A 20,746-nucleotide genomic window follows, 5' to 3' on the forward strand; every position below is an offset into this window, starting at 1 on the left:
CAAATCAAGAGACCTGTGGAAGTTTCCACTCCTAATGAGATTCAAGGGACCAACAATGAAAATATGAACTTAACAACATTTCTGGAAAACTCTTTGGAGGTTATAACGGAAAGGAAAACCCTGTTAATAACTCTCGCTTTGGAAAGTGATAGAGAATATATATTGCGTTTGTATTTTCGTCATATCAATGATCAGTTTTTAGGTTCTAATGTTCGAATATTTCCTGATATGTCTTTAAGATCCCAGAGGCGTAGGAAAGAATTCTTGGCATTAAGGCCAAGAGTCCTTGCCTTGGGGGCAAATTTTCTATTGAAATTTCCTGTAAAATGTTTTGTCTCCTATCAGAATAAGAATTACTTGTTTTTTGAACCTAAACAACTAGTAGGATTTATAGAATCCAAAGAGCAAGTAGTGCCTATGACTGAGAATGTATAACCTGCCATGAATGGCTGTAGCACCGCAGATAATTGCCGCTTTCTAGGTTGGATAAAGATTGTTTCTATTGTTATTTTTTTTTTTGCTAAGAATCTCTTTTAAAAGATTGTGGACTAAATATATTGGAAGTATAAATGAATAACCAAAACACTGATTTAAGTGGAATTGGTTTATAAGTTTTCTTTTTAATAACTTATGTTAATCTGAATACAAGTAATGTATTGCTTGTTTGTATTGATAAAATTGAATAAACAAATTAAAAAAAAAAAAAAAGTGGAACACTGTGAAGGTTCAGAGAATATATTCCCCTCCCCCCCCCTTTTTTTTTTACTTAGCCACTTTAGATGTTTCTACCACGGCCCGGAGAGCTAAATGCTCCAACCCTCATAGAATTCTTTTGAGCATCAGAGCATTTAGCACCCCAGGCTGTGGTAGAAACCTTCACTGCGGTATAGGAAAAGAGGGCCTATATTTTTGAGGTCTATATTTAACTGCACATCTACATGGAAATTTTTAGAAAAAAAATTAAGCTCTCATTTATAAGATAGCAGGTAATAGTAGAAAAAATTGTCTGAACACAGAGGATCTAGAATCAGAAAATAATATTAAATATTGAACTAAGGCCAGTACTGGGCAGACTTGCACGGTCTGTGTCTGTATATGGCCATTTGGTGGGGGATGGGCTGGGGAGGGATTCAGTGGCCGGGAGGGTGTAGATGGGCTGGAGTAGGTTTTAACTGAGATTTCGGCAGTTGGAACCCAAGCACAGTACCGGGTACAGCTTTGGATTCTTGCCCAGAAATAGCTAAGAAAAAAATTTAAAAATTGAAATTGAATCAGGTTGGGCAGACTGGATGGACCATTCGGGTCTTTAACTGCTGTCATCTACTATGTTACTATGTCTTCTAGTCCTCTGGATTTCTCTAGCTACATCTGGGTACATATGAATCTTAAAATTAAGAAACGTTTTTCTCACAATGTTTAAAATATAAGCAAAGCAACCATTCTTTATCCAAAGTCTCCACTGGGCAACTTGGCAAAGCCTCCACTGGGCAAAATCTCCAACTGGGCAACTTGGCATTTCTGATGCTTTAGTAACTACTTGTACATGGGACTCATTATTACAGTAAACAACACTGATTTTTGTACAAAATCCAGCGTTAGAACTTTTGAGGTTAGATTTGGCTCATAACTGGCAGCCCCTGAAGAGAGAATATGAAACGGCATTATTGCCCAGTGTAACCGTAGCTGAGAAAGTGAGTCACAGAAAAATAAGGAGGCTTATCTAATGTCACCCAGACAGCTAGAGGAAGGTCCTATCAGTAGACACACTGGAGCCCTGTCGCTTCTGTCTCTCTTTTTGCTGTAACCAGCAGCCACTTAGCACTGTTCTTGGTTTAATGCAAAATAACTGACATTTGAATGGTGATTTATTAAAACAATGCGGGCTGAGTCCATGAGAGAAGCTGCAGTAGCTGATTAAACTTCTTGTTATAGAAAGCAGCATCAGGCGATAGAATTATTAGTCTAAATCATGTTTATGGACATGTCATATCTTGTAAAAGTAGCACAATTCTTACATAAAAATAACAATTAAGAACCCATAAATATATTTGATGTTCTGAAAATACAGAAGAGAGGATGTTTGTGTGTGTGTGTGTAAAAATTCAAGTTCCTTTCCTCTATACATTTATATTAAAAGAACTTCTTTATAGAAAGTACAGCGAAAATCATCTCCTGGGTGTTAATGTAATCTAACAGCTGTGCTGTGGTTTTTTTTTTCTTCTCATCATCTAATATTATTTCTATTAGGAGTACACTGCCACTTTCCGAATTCAGCTCCCTTCCTTGTGGCAGGAGGGGAGGGAGTCCGCCCATTGATGGGCCAGAAGCAGGGTGCCGCACATGGAATTCTGCAGGGAGCCATTGTTTGAAACACCAGCTTAAAAAAGGGACGAACCCATTACACAAAGGGGCCTGTTTGTTAGTAAATAGACTTAGCATGCACTAATGCAGGACTGTCCCGTGTACGAAGCCTATTTCTTGCACGGCCTGTAAAATAGGCATTGTTCCGTTTGTTGAATTTCTGGCCATGTGCTAACGTTAGCAATTCCATACAGTCATTTAAGAAAATGAATACAGCAGCACTCCCCCCAAGTGCTAAGGGCTACCAAGTTATATCATTATTGTTCCAAGTTTATTTAAGATTTTCTGTCCCGCCCTAGGGAGAACCTTCAGGGCAGCTTACAGTCTAAAACATAATAAAATAACAATACAATGTACAAAACAAATCCATACTTAATACATAAAATTAGGGTTCAAGGGGAGAAATACATTGGAGAATGACATGGGGACAAACTTGGCCCCGTCCCCGCAGAAATTCAATTGCCCCCGCTCTGTCCCAGTGAGTTTTGTCATTGTCCCTGCCCTATTCCTGTATGCTCTGCCTTAACTGCACAAGCTTCGAACACTTATGATTTTAAAGTGTTCGAGGCTTGTGCAGATAAGGACGGAGCTTAGGCATTGGTGGAATGAGACATTATGACATCACAATCTGAGCTCTAGAATGTTGCTACTTATGATTTTAAAGTGTCTGAGACTTATGCAGATGTGTTCAGAGCTTGCAAGAATGGGGCAGGGACAGGAAAAGAACTTGCAGGGACAGGAAGATGAGTTCCGATGGGGAAAAATTTGTCCCCATGTCATTCTCTAAAATACATTAAATTTAGCAAAGAAATAAAAAATTAATATTAGGGATATTCTTCCGTTTTCCAAGATACCAATAGCGCTACTCGTTAAACCTGAGAATATGCACCGGAGAAAAGATAGGCTTTTAAGTTTTCCTTGAACTTATGAACGGAAGTTATTGATTTGCCAATGGTATCGAACTCCAATACTTTGAACCGTTAACAGAGATAATTGTGTCTCTTACATGCTCACGTACAATTTCTTTGCGCGATGGAATTATAACCAATTGCTTATTTGTAGATCTCAAATTTCTTTTTTTTATTTAATTTCTTTATTCATTTTAAAGCCATAAGTAAGTGTAAAATAAAATACAATCATATAATTCTATAAAAGCACTTAAATACAATTATAATCTGTGACAAAAAGATTATCACCCCCCCCCCCCCCAATAATTATATCTAAGAACTACACTCAAATTGAGAATTGAAAAATACATTCCAACCCACCCTAGACGTGTATGACCAAAGGGCATAATCGGCAATCACTCTTTGCAAAATTTTGTCAATGGCTCCCAAATCTTCAGAAACTTCTTATAATGTCCCCGATGTATGGCCATATTACGTTCCATCTTAAAAACATGACGGAGAGATTCCCACCAAAAGGAGTAGTTCAGTCTATCTCAGTTTTTCCAATTCCTTAGAATAAGATCTCAAATTTCTGCCCGCTACATATGGGCTCGACAGCCGTCCTAGATAAGGTGACGAGTCTGTACTCGGTACGTTAAATGTATTGTTCAGTTTGCACACACTAATGTCAGCGTGCTAGCTTCCACCCCTGGCACGCTCAGACAAAAAAATATTGCGCACTTATACCCAGATTCTTTAAACATAAACAGCACCTGAAGGTAGGCACGCTTAGCCATTCTAGGCACTGAAATTAGTTATTCAATTAGACTTAATCAGCGCTGTTAATTGAATCAGGCCGTTAAAAAAAAAAAAGCAATTAAAAAATGTTTTTAGCCGGTAAGTGTGTACTCTGAGGTGTCTAGCAGAAAGAAGGCATGGGAGGAATTTGGGCTTGGTTCGACTCAGGCGCACTCATTTAGGCCAAGAAAGCCCCGGCATTAATGGGAATGCGCCTAAGGTTTCAACGCCTACCTTTTACCTTAGAATGCTTGCGCACCGCTAGATATGACTCTGTAAATGGTGCCTAGCGGGTGATTGACAGTTGCTTCGGGGCCTGATTCTGTATAGTGTAGCCAAAGTCTGTGTGCACTGCTGATTTGCATACACAACCGCTTTGTTTAAGAAGCTAATCAGCGCCGATAATTGGTAATTAGCGAGTGATAATTGGCACTAATTAGAATTTACGCGCGTAACTTTTTAAGTGGTGCACTTAAATTCTAGCGCAAATCTCAAAAGGGGGCGTGGACATGGGAGGAGCATTGGCAGGTCACGGGCATTCCTAAAAGCCAGGCACGCTGTTATAGAATATACTCGATCCATGCACAACATAGGCACAGGTGGTTAGGCCTGTTTTTCATTGGCCTAAATGGGTACGTCTAAATGTTAGTTCAAGTTTCAAGTTTATTATAAAATTTGATTAATCGCTTATTCAAAATTCTAAGCGATGAACAAATCAATAAAATTACAAAATTGGAGGGACAAATAAAACTAATAAAAAAACTGAACCTTACAAAACATACTGAAGACTAACTTTACAAACATAATAAAATGTGAGGAAAGGATGGGGAAAGAAATACAATTTGGTTAATAGAAGAAAAGACACTTATGGCTGAAAACAATAGGAAGGGAAAGATCGAAAAATCTCAAAGAAGTTATGAAAATAATATGAAACTCCTAGACAATCCTTTTAGTCATTAAATGCGTCTTTAAAAAGAAAGCTTTTAAGTTTGCTCTTAAATTTATTCAATTTTTTTCCCTCTCTTAAGTAAATAGGGAGGAGCCGTAACGGAAAAGATGAAGTGCCGTCATGTATTAATAATTTTAAGTGAGGGGATGACTAATAAGTGTTGGTCATTGGACCTCAGTAATCTGGATGAGGTATAAGGAATCAATGATTTGTAAATGAAAGCCGGAGTTTGTATATCAGAGATCAAACTTAGTCTCGAGTTCAGGCACTGAGCATGATTCTGTAAACTGCACATAACTTCAGAGGCATTTTATAGAATCACACTAGGCATCGACCTTTTCAGTGCCGAGTTTTTAAACATCATATATAGAATATGGCCCTTCGCATGCACAAATGGCAGGACTAGTTTAGAAAGCTTTAGCGCATCTTGCGTTAGGCTATTTTTTTCCCCCGAGTTACTTTCATGTTAGTGCTCAACGCAGCTTAGGAAACGGGCTCCAAATTCAGCAACTATGAAGGAACCCTCAAACTCCCGAAGGGCCCACATACAGTATATTAAATCAAAATACTATTATAAAAATACCGTAGTATTTTGACTCACTCCCGGTATATGCTGGACCTTTAGGAGTTTGGGGGAAAAAAAGCCCAACTCAGGATGCCATCAAACCAGTGAAAATTAGTTCCGATTGAGCTGAAAGCCCTGTGGAGTGGGGGGAAATTTCCAGACTCCTCCATTCTCCCTTTTAAAAAAATTCATAACCATAGATAACCGTAGGCAGAAGAAAAGCGAGGAGGCATAACTGTGTTCTGGAAGGACACCGGACCCATTAGATCAGAAAAAAAAAAAAAGCGCCACACAAAATCCAAGTAAAGACTTGTAAACAGATAAATCTGTGAGGGGACAGTTAAAATGCAGGATACAGTAAGTCATGATGCTATGAGATATCACCCCCGGGGGGCATTAAAAGGCAAGAAGAGACACTGAGTAGCTTCAGAGACGCAGAATGTGAGGTGCCCTATCTCACAGGAGCACCAGCAGAGCTTCAGACGTCTCTGTAAGAGAGCAAGTTAATCTGAAATATCATCCTGGAAAGATTTTTTTTTATAGATAGTCTGCACCGAGGATGTGAATTACATAATATGTTAGGAGAGCCAGCATATTGTTCACGTTGGCTGGGAAAAGAACACAAGGATTTTTTTTCTTTTCGTTTTAGAAACAGGAAGTTTCACTCTTTCCGTTTTCAAAATGGTCATAAAACATGGTGTCCCCAGTGGGGCTAAGGTTGCAGGCATTAAACCTCCCACTGCCAACGTTACATAGGTTTTTAGGCCCATGGAAGGGCATTTTCAAAACATTTGGACATATGGTGCTAGACGTCCAAAGTTGGCAGTAAGGAAATGCCTGTTTTCAAAAGGCAAATCACCACGTCTAGAAATATTTTTTTTTTGCAAATCCTCTATCTGGACAACCAGGCCATTGGGACGCCCAGACCATCAGGATGTCTATCTTTATATCACATATTTGACCATATTTGACGTAATGGACTGGCCGCCCAGACAGAGAAAGGTAGGGGAGGGTCATTGGGGTGGGCAGACTAGATGGGCCGTGGCCCTTATCTGCCATTTATTTCTATGTTTCTATGTTTCCATGGCAACAGAGCAGTAGGGCACCTTAGAGGGCACTGCTATGAACTTCACATAAAAGGTATAAGATAAACAACTCACCAGAACTCCCTTATAGGTTATGGTGAGCCCCCCAAAACAGCCCTAAAACCCACTATACCTATGTGTCTACAACCCTAGTAGCCCTTATGGCTGCAGGTGGTACCTACATGGCAGTAGAACAAGGTTTGGGGGGGGGGGGCTCACATTTTCCACCATGAATGTAGTGGTTAGTGTGGTTTATGGGACTTGCTACTTTCCATGGTTCACTAGCTCACCCACCAGGCTACTTAAGACACCTGTGTGCAGCTCTACTAGGCTTTCCTATACTAGGTGCTGATGTAGGGAGAGGGGAGACATGATCGAAACATTTAAGAACCTCACGGCACGTGTCAAAGTGGAAGATGATATTTTATTTCTCAAGGGACCCTCGGCCACAAGAGGGCACCCGCTCAAACTCAGGGGCGGAAAATTTCATGGCGACACCAGAAAGTATTTCTTCACAGAGAGAGTGGTTGATCATTGGAACAAGCTTCCAGTGCAGGTGATCGAGGCAGACAGCGTGCCAGACTTTAAGAATAAATGGGATACCCATGTGGGATCCCTACGAGGGTCAAGATAAGGAAATTGGGTCATTAGGGCATAGACAGGGGGGTGGGTAAGCAGAGTGGGCAGACTTGATGGGCTGTAGCCCTTTTCTGCCGTCATCTTCTATGTTTCTATGTTCTGGAGACATTTGTGTTCTGATCTTTGTGGGTGTGAGGGAGTCAGTGAGCACTGGGGAGTGTGGGGGTGTCTTACCTTGATGCATTCAGTGGTCATCTAGTCAGTTTGGGCACCTTTGTGGCACTTAGGCCCTTCTAAAGCAGGTCTAGTTCCAAACGTAAAAGTTCCATCCAGGATGTCTTGCAGAATGTTTGATTATCACTGCAAGATGTCCATATCTAACCTGTTTCAAGTTTATTATTATTAAGTTTCAAGTTTATTAAAATATTTTTTTTGACCGCTTATAAAGGTTTCTAAGCGGTTAACATTATAAAATTACATAAAACAAATTATAAAATTGCTTAAAAACGTATAAGAAAAAGGGATACTAACTAGCATCCAATCGTAACAAACAATTTTATTAGACATACAGACTACTCACAATGGGATAGTAGGGAAGAACTACAATTGTTATAGGAAAGGTGAAACAAAAAAGGATAACACGATAGGTTGGGTAAAAAGTAACAATAGTTTACATATTAATTTTTAAATTCAGCCCTTAAAAGGACAATTGTTGTCCAAAAGCATCTTGGAATAGAAATGTTTTTAATTGTTCTTTAAATTGTTTTAGATCGGATTCGTAACGCAAATGGAGAGGTAACGAGTTCCATAGAGTAGGGGCGGTAACAGCAAAGTTGTTGGAACGCATTGTATTAATTGATTTTAAAGAAGGTATAGCTAAAAGATTCTGGGAAGTTGAGCAAAGAGATTTTGATGTGCTATATGGAATTAGAAGTCTATTAATGAAATCTGGTTGATTATTCAGTTTAGTTATGAATGTTAAAAGTAGAATTTTATAGCTATTTTATATTTTATAGAATTTCACTATCAGCTTGTTCCTCTGATGTACAACAGAAGAAAGTTTAGCATTTCTGTTAATAAAAGACAAAACCGCAAAAAAAAAAAAAAAAAAAAAAGAATTTTATAGCTAATTCTGTGCTCGACTGGTAACCAATGAGCGTTAATCAAAAGGGGGGAAACATGATCGTATTTTTTTGCCCCACTAATAATCTTAATGGTAGTGTTCTGCACGATCTGTAGTTGTCTAATCTCCTTTTTTGTAATACCCTTATACAGAGCGTTGCAATAGTCTATGCATGAATTACTATCTCGTGTTCTGAACATACAGAGGCTAGAGCACCTCGCTAGATGTACAGAAAGACGTATTTGATTATCGGCACTTGGACGTCCTGGCAATTAGGACATTCAAGTGCCAATGTAGGATGCTTTTTGGACATCAATGTTTTTTTTTAATTATGAGCCTGATATTCTATAAATGGTGCCCTACCGGTGCCTAAGATAAGAGGGAAATGCCATTTGAGAGTTCTTATAAAAGAGATTTCCAGGCGCTAGAACCATGTCTTTGGAGGCACTTACCAGCATCTAATACCACTGTAGGCGGGATTCCCGCGCCTGGCCTACATTTCTGGTGCCTACTTTTGCTGGAGGCATAATTCACTAAACGGCACCATCGCGTGATTGACATTCGATCAAACGACCGCCAGCAACACTGTTTAGAGAATCCGGGCCTTGGGGCTCCTTTTACTATGCTGTGCTAGCGGTTTTAGCTCGCGCTACAATGCTGCGCGCGCTAGACGCTAACACCTCCATAGAGCTGGCGTTAGTTTTTCCGCGTAGCGTGGGGGTTAACGTGCGCTAATCTGCAGTGCGCGCTAAAAACGCTACCACAGCTTTGTAAAAGGAGCCCTTAGTGTCACTCAAAAGCGCATGATATCCTCAATAGTTCAAAGCCTGCCTTTGGATTTTACAGAACCCCCCCCCAAAAAAAAAAAAAAAGTAAGCAGATTCCAGCTTTCAAAGAATCACTATACAAATGTGGAAATAAGGTATGTCTCTCTGGCTTTTATTAGTTTTAAATAGGAAACCCATCCTAAAGTGAATACGTATGAATTTTATATTCATTTCAAGGACATCATTTCCTGCCTGTTTTTTTTTTATAACCGAACAAAACAATGTGAGGTTTCATACCACTCAAAGCAATGCATTGTGCCTGTTTCATACAGTACTACAGATGTAGGGATTTTCAGCAAAAAGAAAAAGTGTAAACATACAACAAAATCATGTAATATAGCCATCAATATTTACATTTTAATTAAGTGAGTTTTATCAAAATGGTTAGCATTTTATTAAGGCAATGCATACTACTTGCTAATTTGTAAATTTTTCCATCTTTCCACCCTCTACGCTGTGAGGCCCACTTTTCAAAGTGGCTTTACTAAAGTTGTAAATGGCTACACAATGCAACTGCATTTTCAAGGCAGCAAGAAATCATACAGACACGGCACGCATTAAAATGGTGTTAGGAGAAGCATAGGCAAAAAGCTATTGCCTGAATATTCTGGCAAGCATATTAAACCTTACAACAGACTCATGGTACTTACGACTTTCAATTTTCTTTTTTGTTACTACTTCCAATTTTCAAAGCCTTTTAGATGCATCAATTGTGTGTGTGAAAATGTTGATCTTGGAAAAGGCATTTCCAAGCAATAAAATTGCCATGGATGGGCCTGGATGAGCCAGGGACCATCTCTTTGGGCTCAGACCCACCCAAAATTGGAGCTCTCTTACTGTGGCTGGCAGACATTCCCAATCCCTGCCAACCCCCAAAACCTCCTCCTAGCTGGAGCACTTGCCTCCCCTCCAGGCATGCTCAGTTCTTGCATGCACAAGGCCAGTGGTAGCCGCAGCAAGGGGACACTGCTACCAGCTGCCCAGGTTCAAGTGTTCCAGTGGAACAATGTGTTTGGCTGATAGGATTGGAGATAAAACTTTGGGCCTACCCTAAATCAGTCGTCTAGCTATTTCACTGGTTTGGGGTTAATAGTTTTTGAACAGGATTGAAAAATAGCATATATGGGATGGGGGGGGGGCTGTATAGGGTCACCAGATTTTCTGGAACTACAATCCAGACACATGGCCCCGCCCCCAGGCCCACACAGTTCTGCCTGAATCACACCTCATTCCACCCACAGCCCCGCCCCCTCAACCTGTTCACTTGACGGGAGGGCATCTGCGCTAGTGTGATGCAATGATGTCACATGCGTGCACGTATGTACATGACGTCGCCGCTTTGCATCCGCGCATATGCAGATGCTGTCCCAGCGTCACTCCTAGCTGGAAGCTTTTCGAAACTGGGACAAAGTGCCAGGAGTAATCCGAAGAAATACTTTTTTACGGAAAGGGTGGTAGATGCATGAAATAGGCTCTTGGTAGAGGTGGTGGAGGCAAAGACTGTGTCTGAATTCAAGAAAGCATGGGACAGGCATGTGGGATCTCTTAAGGAAAGGAGGAGATAGTGGATGCTGAGGATGGACAGACTGGATGAGCCATTTGGCCTTTATCTGCCATCATGTTTCTATGTTTCATTGCTTCTATGGTGGATTTTTGGCATTTATAGAAATATGTGCACAAATATGCATGCAGATTCCGTTATCCTAATTATTTTCATGCATGACTGATGCAAAATGTTACACCCAATGTTTACTCATCTAGCTATAGGCAAGCAACCATTCTCTCATGTATGTGAGATTGAGAAAACTATTATATTCTTTTTGTGTCTGTGATATGGTGTCAGGTCAAAAGCGCGCCGGGACAAAGGAGCGCGCAGACAATTGAGCGCAGCGCGGAGGCGCGTGCCGAAGAAAATTACTGTTTTTATGGCTCCAAAGGGGGGGGCATTTACTTTACTTTACTTAATAGAGATTGTGCCGCGTTGTGGGGGCATTGTGGGGGGTGGGGGTGGTTGTAACCCCCCACATTTTACTGAAAACTTAACTTTTTCCCTGTTTTTAGGGAAAAAGTTAGTTTACAGTAAAATGTGGAGGGTTACAACCCCCCAAACCCCCCACAACGCCGGCGCGATATCTATTAAGTAAACTGGGGGGGCTCCCCAACAAAACCCCCCCGTCGGAGCCCCTAAAAACTGTAATTTTCTTCGGCGTGCGCCTCCATCTTGTGCTCAGTTGTCGGCGCGTGCCTTTGTCTTTCGCCTTTTGTCTATGAACCCTGTGATATTTGTGGATTTTCTAAGTGATGTAATAGGAAACAAAAAATGTCCTCTTTCAGCTGTACACATTCTTTTCAGTCAATTGACCCTTTTTTTCATCCTGTAGGATCTAAGGGAAGAATGCCTGAAGCTGAAAACGAGAGTCGTGGATTTGGAGCAACAAAACCAAATCCTCAGCGTGCTTTTCCAGCAGAGAATGAGACCTGCTTCAGATCTGCTTATTCAGGTACTTGCTCGGGAATCTGTGTTTGCCGATTTGCAAATCCAAAATCACATCCAGTAAAGTTACAGTGAAGAATAAGACCTGCTTCAGACCTGCTTAGTCAGGTTCTTGCTCGGGAACAGTGGCATAGTAAGGGTGGGGAGGCGGACTGTCCTGGGTGCCGATACCTCTCCTCCCTTCCTCGCGCCCCCTGTACTTCTTTAAATCTTCGTCACCGCATGCAATTTCTCTGGCCTACTTGCTCTGGCCTGGCTCCCCTCTGAAATCACTTCCAGGTCACAGGGCCAAGAAGTGACATCACAAGGATGGAGAAGCTGCTCACGCTGGCGAAGGTTTAAAGAGAAACGGAGTGGGTGGGGGAGAAGGGAGGGCACAAGTGTGGCTTGGGGGGCAAGGAAGGAATGGGGGAATGTGGAGAGGAGGGCGCGAGGGAGCATCACTGCACCGGGCACTTCCTACCATCGCTACACCATTGCTTCTTGCACCTAATAAAGTTACCGACAAGTGAGTTCCATATACTAATGTTAAATTCTAAAGAATAACAGCTACACGGTGTAGTATTTTAACTTGTGACGGCTATGATGCCTCTGAAAGCACCTTGGTATTGTATAGAACTACAACGAAAAATTCATCATAGGGTTATTTGGTACAGTGAAAAATGCCCTGGGATATGCTTTATTAGGGGATTATTTTTTAACCGCCCGCAGTAATGGAAAGTACTGGATTAGTTATCACTGTGCAGACTCTGCTAGATATTTAAAACGAAAATGTGTGTGTGCTTTTGCTTTGAAAATTAGCTTGGGAAAACTACATTGGTACACCTAGCTGATATAGGCGCTTAACTTGATGGGCTAAATCAATGCTGATACGTTTTTACCCTATTTTAAAATGTATAACCACCTTGAACTAAATTGATAAGGTGGTATATCTAATTTTTAATAAACTTGACACTTGAAACTATTGCTTATGGAGAGGCTTCTATACCGCTACTAATGACTAGGGAGTCAATTCAGAGCGGTCTACGTGAGCCTCTGCAAAGGCGCTACAGTACACTTCTCCCTCCGTATTCGCAGTTTCAGCAATCGCGATTTCGATTATTCGCGATTTTTAGTGTGCTGACTCCTCCCCCCAAATTACATCATCCATGAGCACAGTACAGTACGGTGCCGATAAAAATTCAGAAGCTTGAGCAAGGCATTTCAAATGTTAATTTAAGAAACTGGCCCCAGCTGCAAGGCGGGACTGAATATTAATAGATGTCCCATTTTGATGAAAAAAATAAATGGTCACGTTAGCTGTACACTTTTTTTTACACCTCTTAAGGAGGTTGGCCATTTCAGCTAAATATAATCTATTTACATGCATCTCTGAAAGTTCTAGTTTCCTCTCTCTGTCAACTTCATAACTTCATAATAGTTTGAGAAAAAGATAGACTTTATCCCTTTTTTGACTTTTCCGGTGTTCTTTTCTAGTTTTCATTCCTTCAGTAGGGAATTCCACAACTTCGGGGCCATTACCGAGAACATTTTTGCCTAGGTGCTTTTGTGTTTGATGTGTCCCGCAAGAAGATGTGCGTCCAATTTTACCTTAAATCCTAAAATGGTGGTTTCCTCCACCACATCCTCTGGGAGAGCGTTCCAGGCGTTCACCACCCGCTATGCGAAGCAGAACTTTCTGACATTGGTCATGGCCGTGACCCCTCTCAGCCTCAGTCCATGACCTCTTGTCTGAGTCACATTTGACAAAGTGAATAACGCTGTTTCTTGCTCTCCATCCTTTCCCCTTGTCGGTGAGTGAGCTTGCTCCATGTTGTCGATTCCTTTTAATATTTTAAAAGTCTCTATTAGATCCCCTCTCAGTCTTCTCTTCTCAAGGGTGAATAATCCCAGATTTCTGAGGCGTTCTTTGTAGCTCAAGTTCTCCATACCTTTTACTAGTTTCGTCGCTCGCCTCTGCACCCTCTCCAGCAGTGTTATATCCTTCTTCAGGTACGGAGACCAGTGTTGGACACAGTATTCCAATTGTGAAAGAAGGAAGGTATTTCTATACGGACTCGGCTCGAACGCAGAGCACGCCGGGATGTACGGTTGACATTAATTGAAGTTAATTGAATGTTAGGTACTCAGCTTAGTAGGCATGAGTCTATAAAAGTTAGCTGTCTTGTCCAAATAACCTATCATGAGGTTTTATGTGTTGTTTTGTTTTTTTTAAGTTATGTGCACGATTACAGAATATGGGACGAAGTGCCCGGTGCTGCTCCTTGTAACCTTGGGCACGTCACCTAATCCTCCTGTGCCCACTGCTTTGAATGTCAGCTTGGAAATACCAAAGTAACAAAGAGGCAGTGTACAAGTCCCCATTCCTTTCCCTAACTTAGGCTCAGGCATTTAGGGCAAGAAAACCCTGACATAAATATGGTGCACCTAAAGTCAGGAAGCCTAGCAACGCCTAACGCCGTTTAGGTATCGCTAAGAGCGATTCCATGTAGTGCGCCTAACTTTTTATTGAGGCAAAGTGTGTGCATATTGTTGAAAATTCAGAAGTCCATTTTTATTAAAGTCCATTTCCTGCAAAAAAAAAAAGGGGGAAATGATTCAGGAAATTTGTGTGCCAATGTGAAGAAGGAGATCGAGAGGGCTTTAAACTGAGGAGAGGGGGAAAGCCGACAGCTGATCTGATGTTGACGCTTCGGACAACAGTATCCAGAACAGATGCTGAACGGGCTGACTGCACGGAGGAAGTAGAGAGACCAGTGGATCTCAGGATCAGACAGCGAGGGAAACAACAGGTAAAGGGAGCTTGCTGTGTGGAGACTAAGGTGCATAGAGACACAGGGGGACTGGGTGGCAAGAGGGCGAAAGCTGAGGGCATTATAGGGGCTACACAAGGCGAGGGGGATCGAACAGAGGCCGGGGCCCAGGAGGGGGCAAGAAAACCCAGAGGAAAATCGGGGAAGTGGGGTGGCAGAAATGTGGAGAAGCTGAAAGCTACGAGGGTAAAGGCAAAGGGCAAAACAGAAGTACAGGGAGCAGGAGAGGCGGCCCAGGTGAATGCAGAGGTGATTGCAGAGGTGAATGCAGAGGTGGAGGAAAAACGACGGGACCTGCGGTGCTTATACGCAAATGCAAGAAGCCTCATGGCCAAGATGGATGAACTAGAGGTCGTGGCCAAGGGGGAAGACCTGGATATAATTGGAATTACAGAAACATGGTGGACAGAGGAGAATCAATGGGATGTGGCGCTGCCGGGATACAAGCTCTTGTGATATGCAAGGTATGCCTGCTAGGGCTGTGCATAGTAGAAATCCCACTGTTAGAGCAGATATCCCTGTGCCTACTATTACTCCTGTGTCCAGCAGAGGGAGTGCAGGGGTCAGAAGGCAGATTTCCCTTCCCCCACCTAGTCAGGGAAAGGAAGGGAGGATATCCGGCACACCTGAGAGTTTGGGGCGTGGTCCCAAGTTCCTAAACCTCAAGGCTGCCTGGCTGGAAGGGGAGAGGGAAGCAGGCAGTGAAGGCAAACAGTCACCAAGCTCAGGGCTGAGGGCTCTGCAAGGCTGTTATGTTCCAGAGCAGATGGAACTGGTAGAGGCCGGGGCAGAGCCATCTGAAGAGCCTTTCTCAGAGTTCCAGGAAATGGAACTAGACTTTGTACCGGAGTCCTGCACAGAGGTACCTGCCATCCCACAGCCCATGGAAGTTTGCTAACCAAAGGCAAGTGGTCACTGTGGATTACAAATGTAACAGTTTTCAGTATGGACTATTCTTGAGCAAGTCTGACAGTGTTTGTTGAAAGGTGGTGGGGGGATTAGCCCCACGTTAATTGTGGAGGGATAGAGGGCCATATCTTGGCAATATTCCAGCACGTGGAGCACACCACCTTCTCCAGCACTACTGCGGCTGGAGGAATCAGTGCGGGTGCACTGGTTCAAGCTTAAGTCTGTTGTTTGTTTGAAGAAAATAAAGACTTAGGCCAGGACTTTATTTTGGATGTGCAGCAATCCTTTACTAGGGAAAAAAGGAAGAAGAAATTTGTTGTTTTTTTCTTTTTGAGTTTTAAAACCTCTTCGCTGTTTGGAGAAATACTGGTTTGCAATAAGACTCTTAATGGTACTTAAACTGGAAGTTCAAGGACTTACCGATGAGCGGCTATGACCTGACAAAGTTTAATGTGCTTGATTACTTTATTTGTGAAGACTGATATCAAGTTGTTTTGTAAAGTAACCATTTTGTGTGGGGAATCGCTCCATTAAATCCAGTCCAGTTTTTGTTTGTTTCCAGACTTACCAGTTTGCAGTGTGTTTTTTTTGGTTGTGTTGAATCCTGACATTAATTATCCCTGTGTTGCTAGCCACAGCACACAGGAGCCAAAACTTCTGTGTCCCAGCGGCACCGGACGCATTGCCTTAACCCCGCTGGTGACACTCTACAGGAGAGACAGGACCCACAAGAAGGGGGGAGGCATAGCACTATATATAAAGGACTCTATCTACTCGGTCGGGATGGATATGGCAACGAAGGCAGAGGGGCTGGAATCGCTATGGGTCAAATTGCCGGGAAACAAGGGTGCAGGCATAAAACTGGGGTTGTACTATCGCCCACCTGGCACGCCGGAAGGACTCGGACACGACCTGGAAGCTGAACTGAGACAGGAGTGTAGGGCTGGAAGTGTAACAGTGATGGGGGACTTCAACTACCCAGGGATAGACTGGAGTACAGGACACTCCAACTGCACTAGGGAAACAGGATTTGTAGAAGCTGTGAGGGACTGCTTCATGGAGCAACTGGTCAAGGAACCGACGCGGGGGAGTGCTACCCTTGACCTCATCCTGAACGGATTAGGGGGGCCTGCAAGAGGGGTAGAAGTGGGAGGACCACTAGGCAACAGCGACCACAATGCGATCAGATTCACATTAGAAAGGGGGACACCCATAGTAAGGAGAACCGCAACAACTGCGCTCAACTTCAAGAAAGGGAACTATGTTGCTATGAGGGAAATGGTGGGGAGGAAGCTCAGAAACATCTTTAGGATGGAGACTGTGGAAAGCGCCTGGACCCTATTCAGGGACACCCTGCAGGAAGCACAAAAAACATACGTCCCCAGTTTCAGGAAAGGCTGCAAGAACAAGCGGTCAAAGGACCCGATTTGGATCTCAGCAGAAGTAAAGAAGGCAATAAATGACAAAAAAGTATCCTTCCGGAGATGGAAAAAGGATCCAACGGAGGAAAATCACCAGGCGCACAGGAAATGCCAAAAAGAATGTCACAGAGAGGTTAGAAAAGCAAAAGGGAAATACGAAGAGGGGCTGGCCAGGGAAGCAAAAAACTTCAAGGCATTCTTCAGTTACGTAAAGGGGAAACGACCAGCGAGAGAGGAGGTGGGGCCGTTGGACGATGGGGATAGGAAGGGAGTGATTAAGGAGGATAAAGAGGTAGCTGAGAGGTTGAACGCGTTCTTCTCGTCGGTTTTCACGAGAGAAGACACATCTAATATACCGGACTCAGAGGAGCTCATGAGTGGGGAACAGGCTGAAAAATTGGAGCACATAGAGGTAAGTAAGGAGGATGTCCTCAAACAGATAGACAGGTTAAAATGCGGCAAATCACCGGGTCCGGACGGGATCCACCCAAGGGTTCTGAAGGAACTAAGACAAGAAATAGCGGGCACAATCCAGCATGTTTGTAACCTATCCTTGAAAGCTGGAGAGGTACCAGAGGACTGGAAATTGGCGAATGTCACACCTATCTTTAAGAAGGGATCGAGAGGTGACCCCGGGAACTACAGGCCGGTGAGCCTGACTTCAATTATAGGGAAGATGGTGGAAGCTATGATAAAGGACGGCATTTGCGAGCACATTGAGAGAAATGGCCTACTGAGAACAAGCCAGCACGGTTTCTCTAAGGGAAGGTCGTGCCTAACAAACCTTCTGTACTTCTTTGAGGGAATAAGCAGTCGGGTGGACATTGGGGAACCCATCGACATCATTTACCTCGATTTTCAAAAGGCTTTTGACAAGGTACCACATGAAAGGCTGCTTAGGAAACTGTGGAACCACGGGGTGGGAGGGGATGTGCACAGATGGATCGAGCACTGGTTGTCGGGTAGACTGCAGAGGGTCGGAGTAAAGGGCCAATATTCTGACTGGCGGGGAGTCACGAGCGGTGTGCCGCAGGAATCGGTGCTGGGGCCGTTACTCTTCAACATATTTATCAATGACCTGGAAAAGGAGGCAAAGTGCGAGGTTATAAAATTTGCAGACGATACCAAACTGTGCGGTAGAGTTAGCTCCAGGGAGGAGTGTGAGGACCTGCAAAGGGATCTAGACAAGCTGGAAGACTGGGCAAACAAATGGCAAATGCGCTTTAATGTGGAAAAATGCAAGGTTATGCATATAGGGAAAAAGAACCCGTTGTTCAGCTACAAATTGGGGGGGGCATTGTTGGGAGAAAGCAATCTTGAGAGAGACTTGGGTGTGCTGGTGGATACATCACTGAAGCCATCTGCACAGTGCGCGGCGGCCTCAAAAAAAGCCAACAGAATGCTGGGCATCATAAAGAGGGGCATAACTACCAGGACGCGGGAAGTCATCATGCCACTGTACCGAGCGATGGTGCGTCCGCATCTGGAATACTGCGTTCAATATTGGTCGCCGTACCTCAAGAAGGACATGGAGGTACTTGAGAGAGTCCAAAGGAGAGCAACGAAACTGGTAAGAGGGCTAGAACACTACCCATATGCTGAGAGGTTGGATAGGCTGGGGCTCTTCTCCCTGGAAAAAAGGAGGCTCAGGGGTGATATGATAGAGACCTTCAAGATCATGAGGGGCATAGAGAGGGTGGATAGGGACAGATTCTTCAGGCTGAAGGGGACAACATGTACGAGGGGGCATTCGGAGAAACTGAAGGGAGATAGGTTCAAAACGAATGCAAGGAAGTTTTTTTTCACCCAGAGGGTCGTGGACACTTGGAATGCGCTACCGGAGGAAGTGATCAGGCAGAGTACGGTACAGGGATTCAAACAGAGACTGGATGGATTCCTGAGGGATAAAGGGATCGTGGGATACTGAGAAAGCTAACCAGAAAATAAATGTAGAAACCCAACCAGGTCGTGCAGGTGCAAGACCGGAGGGCTAGGACTTTGATAGGAAGATAGGACTCAATTAGGAAACCAAGGAGGCATGGGGGCACCTTCTGGTGATTTAGACAGGTCGTGACCTGTTTGGGCCGCCGCGGGAGCGGACTGCTGGGCAGGATGGACCTATGGTCTGACCCAGCAGAGGCACTGCTTATGTTCTTAATACAGCTTTGTGCGCTCAGAGAGGCTTTTATAAAACTGCCCAGGGCTGTATACACTTATGAAAAGCAGACACACATATATGTTACCAAACATTCGGATTTCCCCAGACATGTCCACCTTTTGAGGACATGTCCAGGGGTCCAGAAGGCTTTTCAAAACCCGGCACATTGTCTCGCATGGTTCATGTATTTTTTTATATCTTGTATGTATGGGTGTATTTGCTTTATGGTGATGTTTTGTTGATGTGTATTGAATGTAAATTGTACTGCTGTATTTTGTATGTAAATGTGTAACTTGCCCTGGTCAAGGGTGGGGGATAAATAAACACAACAAACAAACTTCCCCGGCAGAAGCAGCATCTACAACTTGCTGCTCGTGACGGCCTTAGTTCTCCCTCTGATGTCACTTCCTGGTCCCGCAACCAGGAAGTGATGTCAGAGGGAAAGTGAGACTGGTGTGAGTAGCAGGCTTGAGCTGCTACTCGTGCCAGCGAAGATCTAGATTTACAGGGGGGAAGTGAAGGTGCACGCAGGAAGGGATGGGAAGGAACTGGGGGGGAGTGAAGAGGAGGAGAGATGCCAGTGTATCCACCAAGATGGTACTTTGGGCATCCCACCCCACCCCCGGCCCTCCTCTTACTACACCACTGAATAGGAGCTTTACCCATGCTCCACCCCCAGCTCAATCCTAACCTAATCAGGAGATGTCCGATTAGCGGCGATATTCTGCTGAATATTGTGTGCTGGGTCGCTCAGCAGGGTTTAACTAGGCAGAAGCCTCTCCTGCCTAGTTAAACCCTTTTGAATATCAGGCAGCCACTTTTCATTCCCCCAAATTGTTAAATATAGGAAACATTATAATTAAAAGATAAGAATACAGACATTCGGTATAAGATCAAAAGAGAACATGAACAATTAAAATATCAGATCATTTTGAGCATTTGAGCCATCCAGTTAATGCTGCTGTAGAGGGCTTCGTGAAGTTAATGAAGTCAGCCAGAAACTCTAATCGTGTTCCATACTATTCTGAGGAAGAGTCCCAAGGTCATTTACGAGCCAAGGGCTCCCAGATGAGTGAAGACTGATTTACTGCTGAGATGGACTTATTTAAGCCCACATGAAAATACAAGCGAGAGCCGAGATTAATTTTCAGGATAATGTAAATGTAGAAAAGTTGAAACATATCTGTGTTAAAAATAAAACATTTTCATATTAACAAGAGAATTCATTGGTTTTATAATGAATAAGAATTATACAAGCTATCTATCACAATTTGCATTGAATTAGTTAGACTTAAGCAGATGTGCCTTGCAATAAATGCCATCTCCTTAGTGCACAAAGGATGGCTCTTTTGGATGGTCTCTGATTAAAATCTGCATAAGACCCATGAGGCAAGATGGACAGCAGAGGTTTCAATGTGTTGGTATTCCATGGAGGTGTTTGTTTTTTGGTTGGTTTTTTTTTTTTTTTTGTTGGAGAGGGGTTGTATAATTTAAAGATGGAGTACTCTATGAATACTGAGAACATGTAACAAGTTTGGTCAAGGCTGATTGATCACCTCAGCAAGTATTATAGCAGACCCGATGTGAAACAAAATCTTTTCAGTAACGGCCTCCCAACAATGGAATCTCCTACCTTACCCATCTTAGAGAGGGAATAGAAACATAGAAAGATGACGGCAGAAAAGGGCTATAGCCCATCAAGTCTGCCCACTCTACTGACCAACCCCCAATAAGTCTAAATGCTAATGACCCAGTTCCTTAACTCGACCTTCGTAGG

General features: G+C 43.2%; 1 protein-coding gene across 1 annotated transcript in view; it reads left to right on the forward strand.

The window, feature by feature from the left end:
- The window catches only part of NCKAP5 (NCK associated protein 5), a 1,115,675-nt gene that overhangs the window by 834,875 nt on the left and 260,054 nt on the right, over positions 1-20,746 (forward strand). The window contains 1 exon segment of the mRNA XM_033946444.1: positions 11,556-11,675. Within this exon segment, the coding sequence (XP_033802335.1) occupies positions 11,556-11,675 (120 nt within the window).

The sequence above is a fragment of the Geotrypetes seraphini genome, chromosome 5 (genome assembly GCF_902459505.1).
Source record: "Geotrypetes seraphini chromosome 5, aGeoSer1.1, whole genome shotgun sequence".
NCBI classification, from domain to species: Eukaryota; Metazoa; Chordata; class Amphibia; order Gymnophiona; family Dermophiidae; genus Geotrypetes; species Geotrypetes seraphini.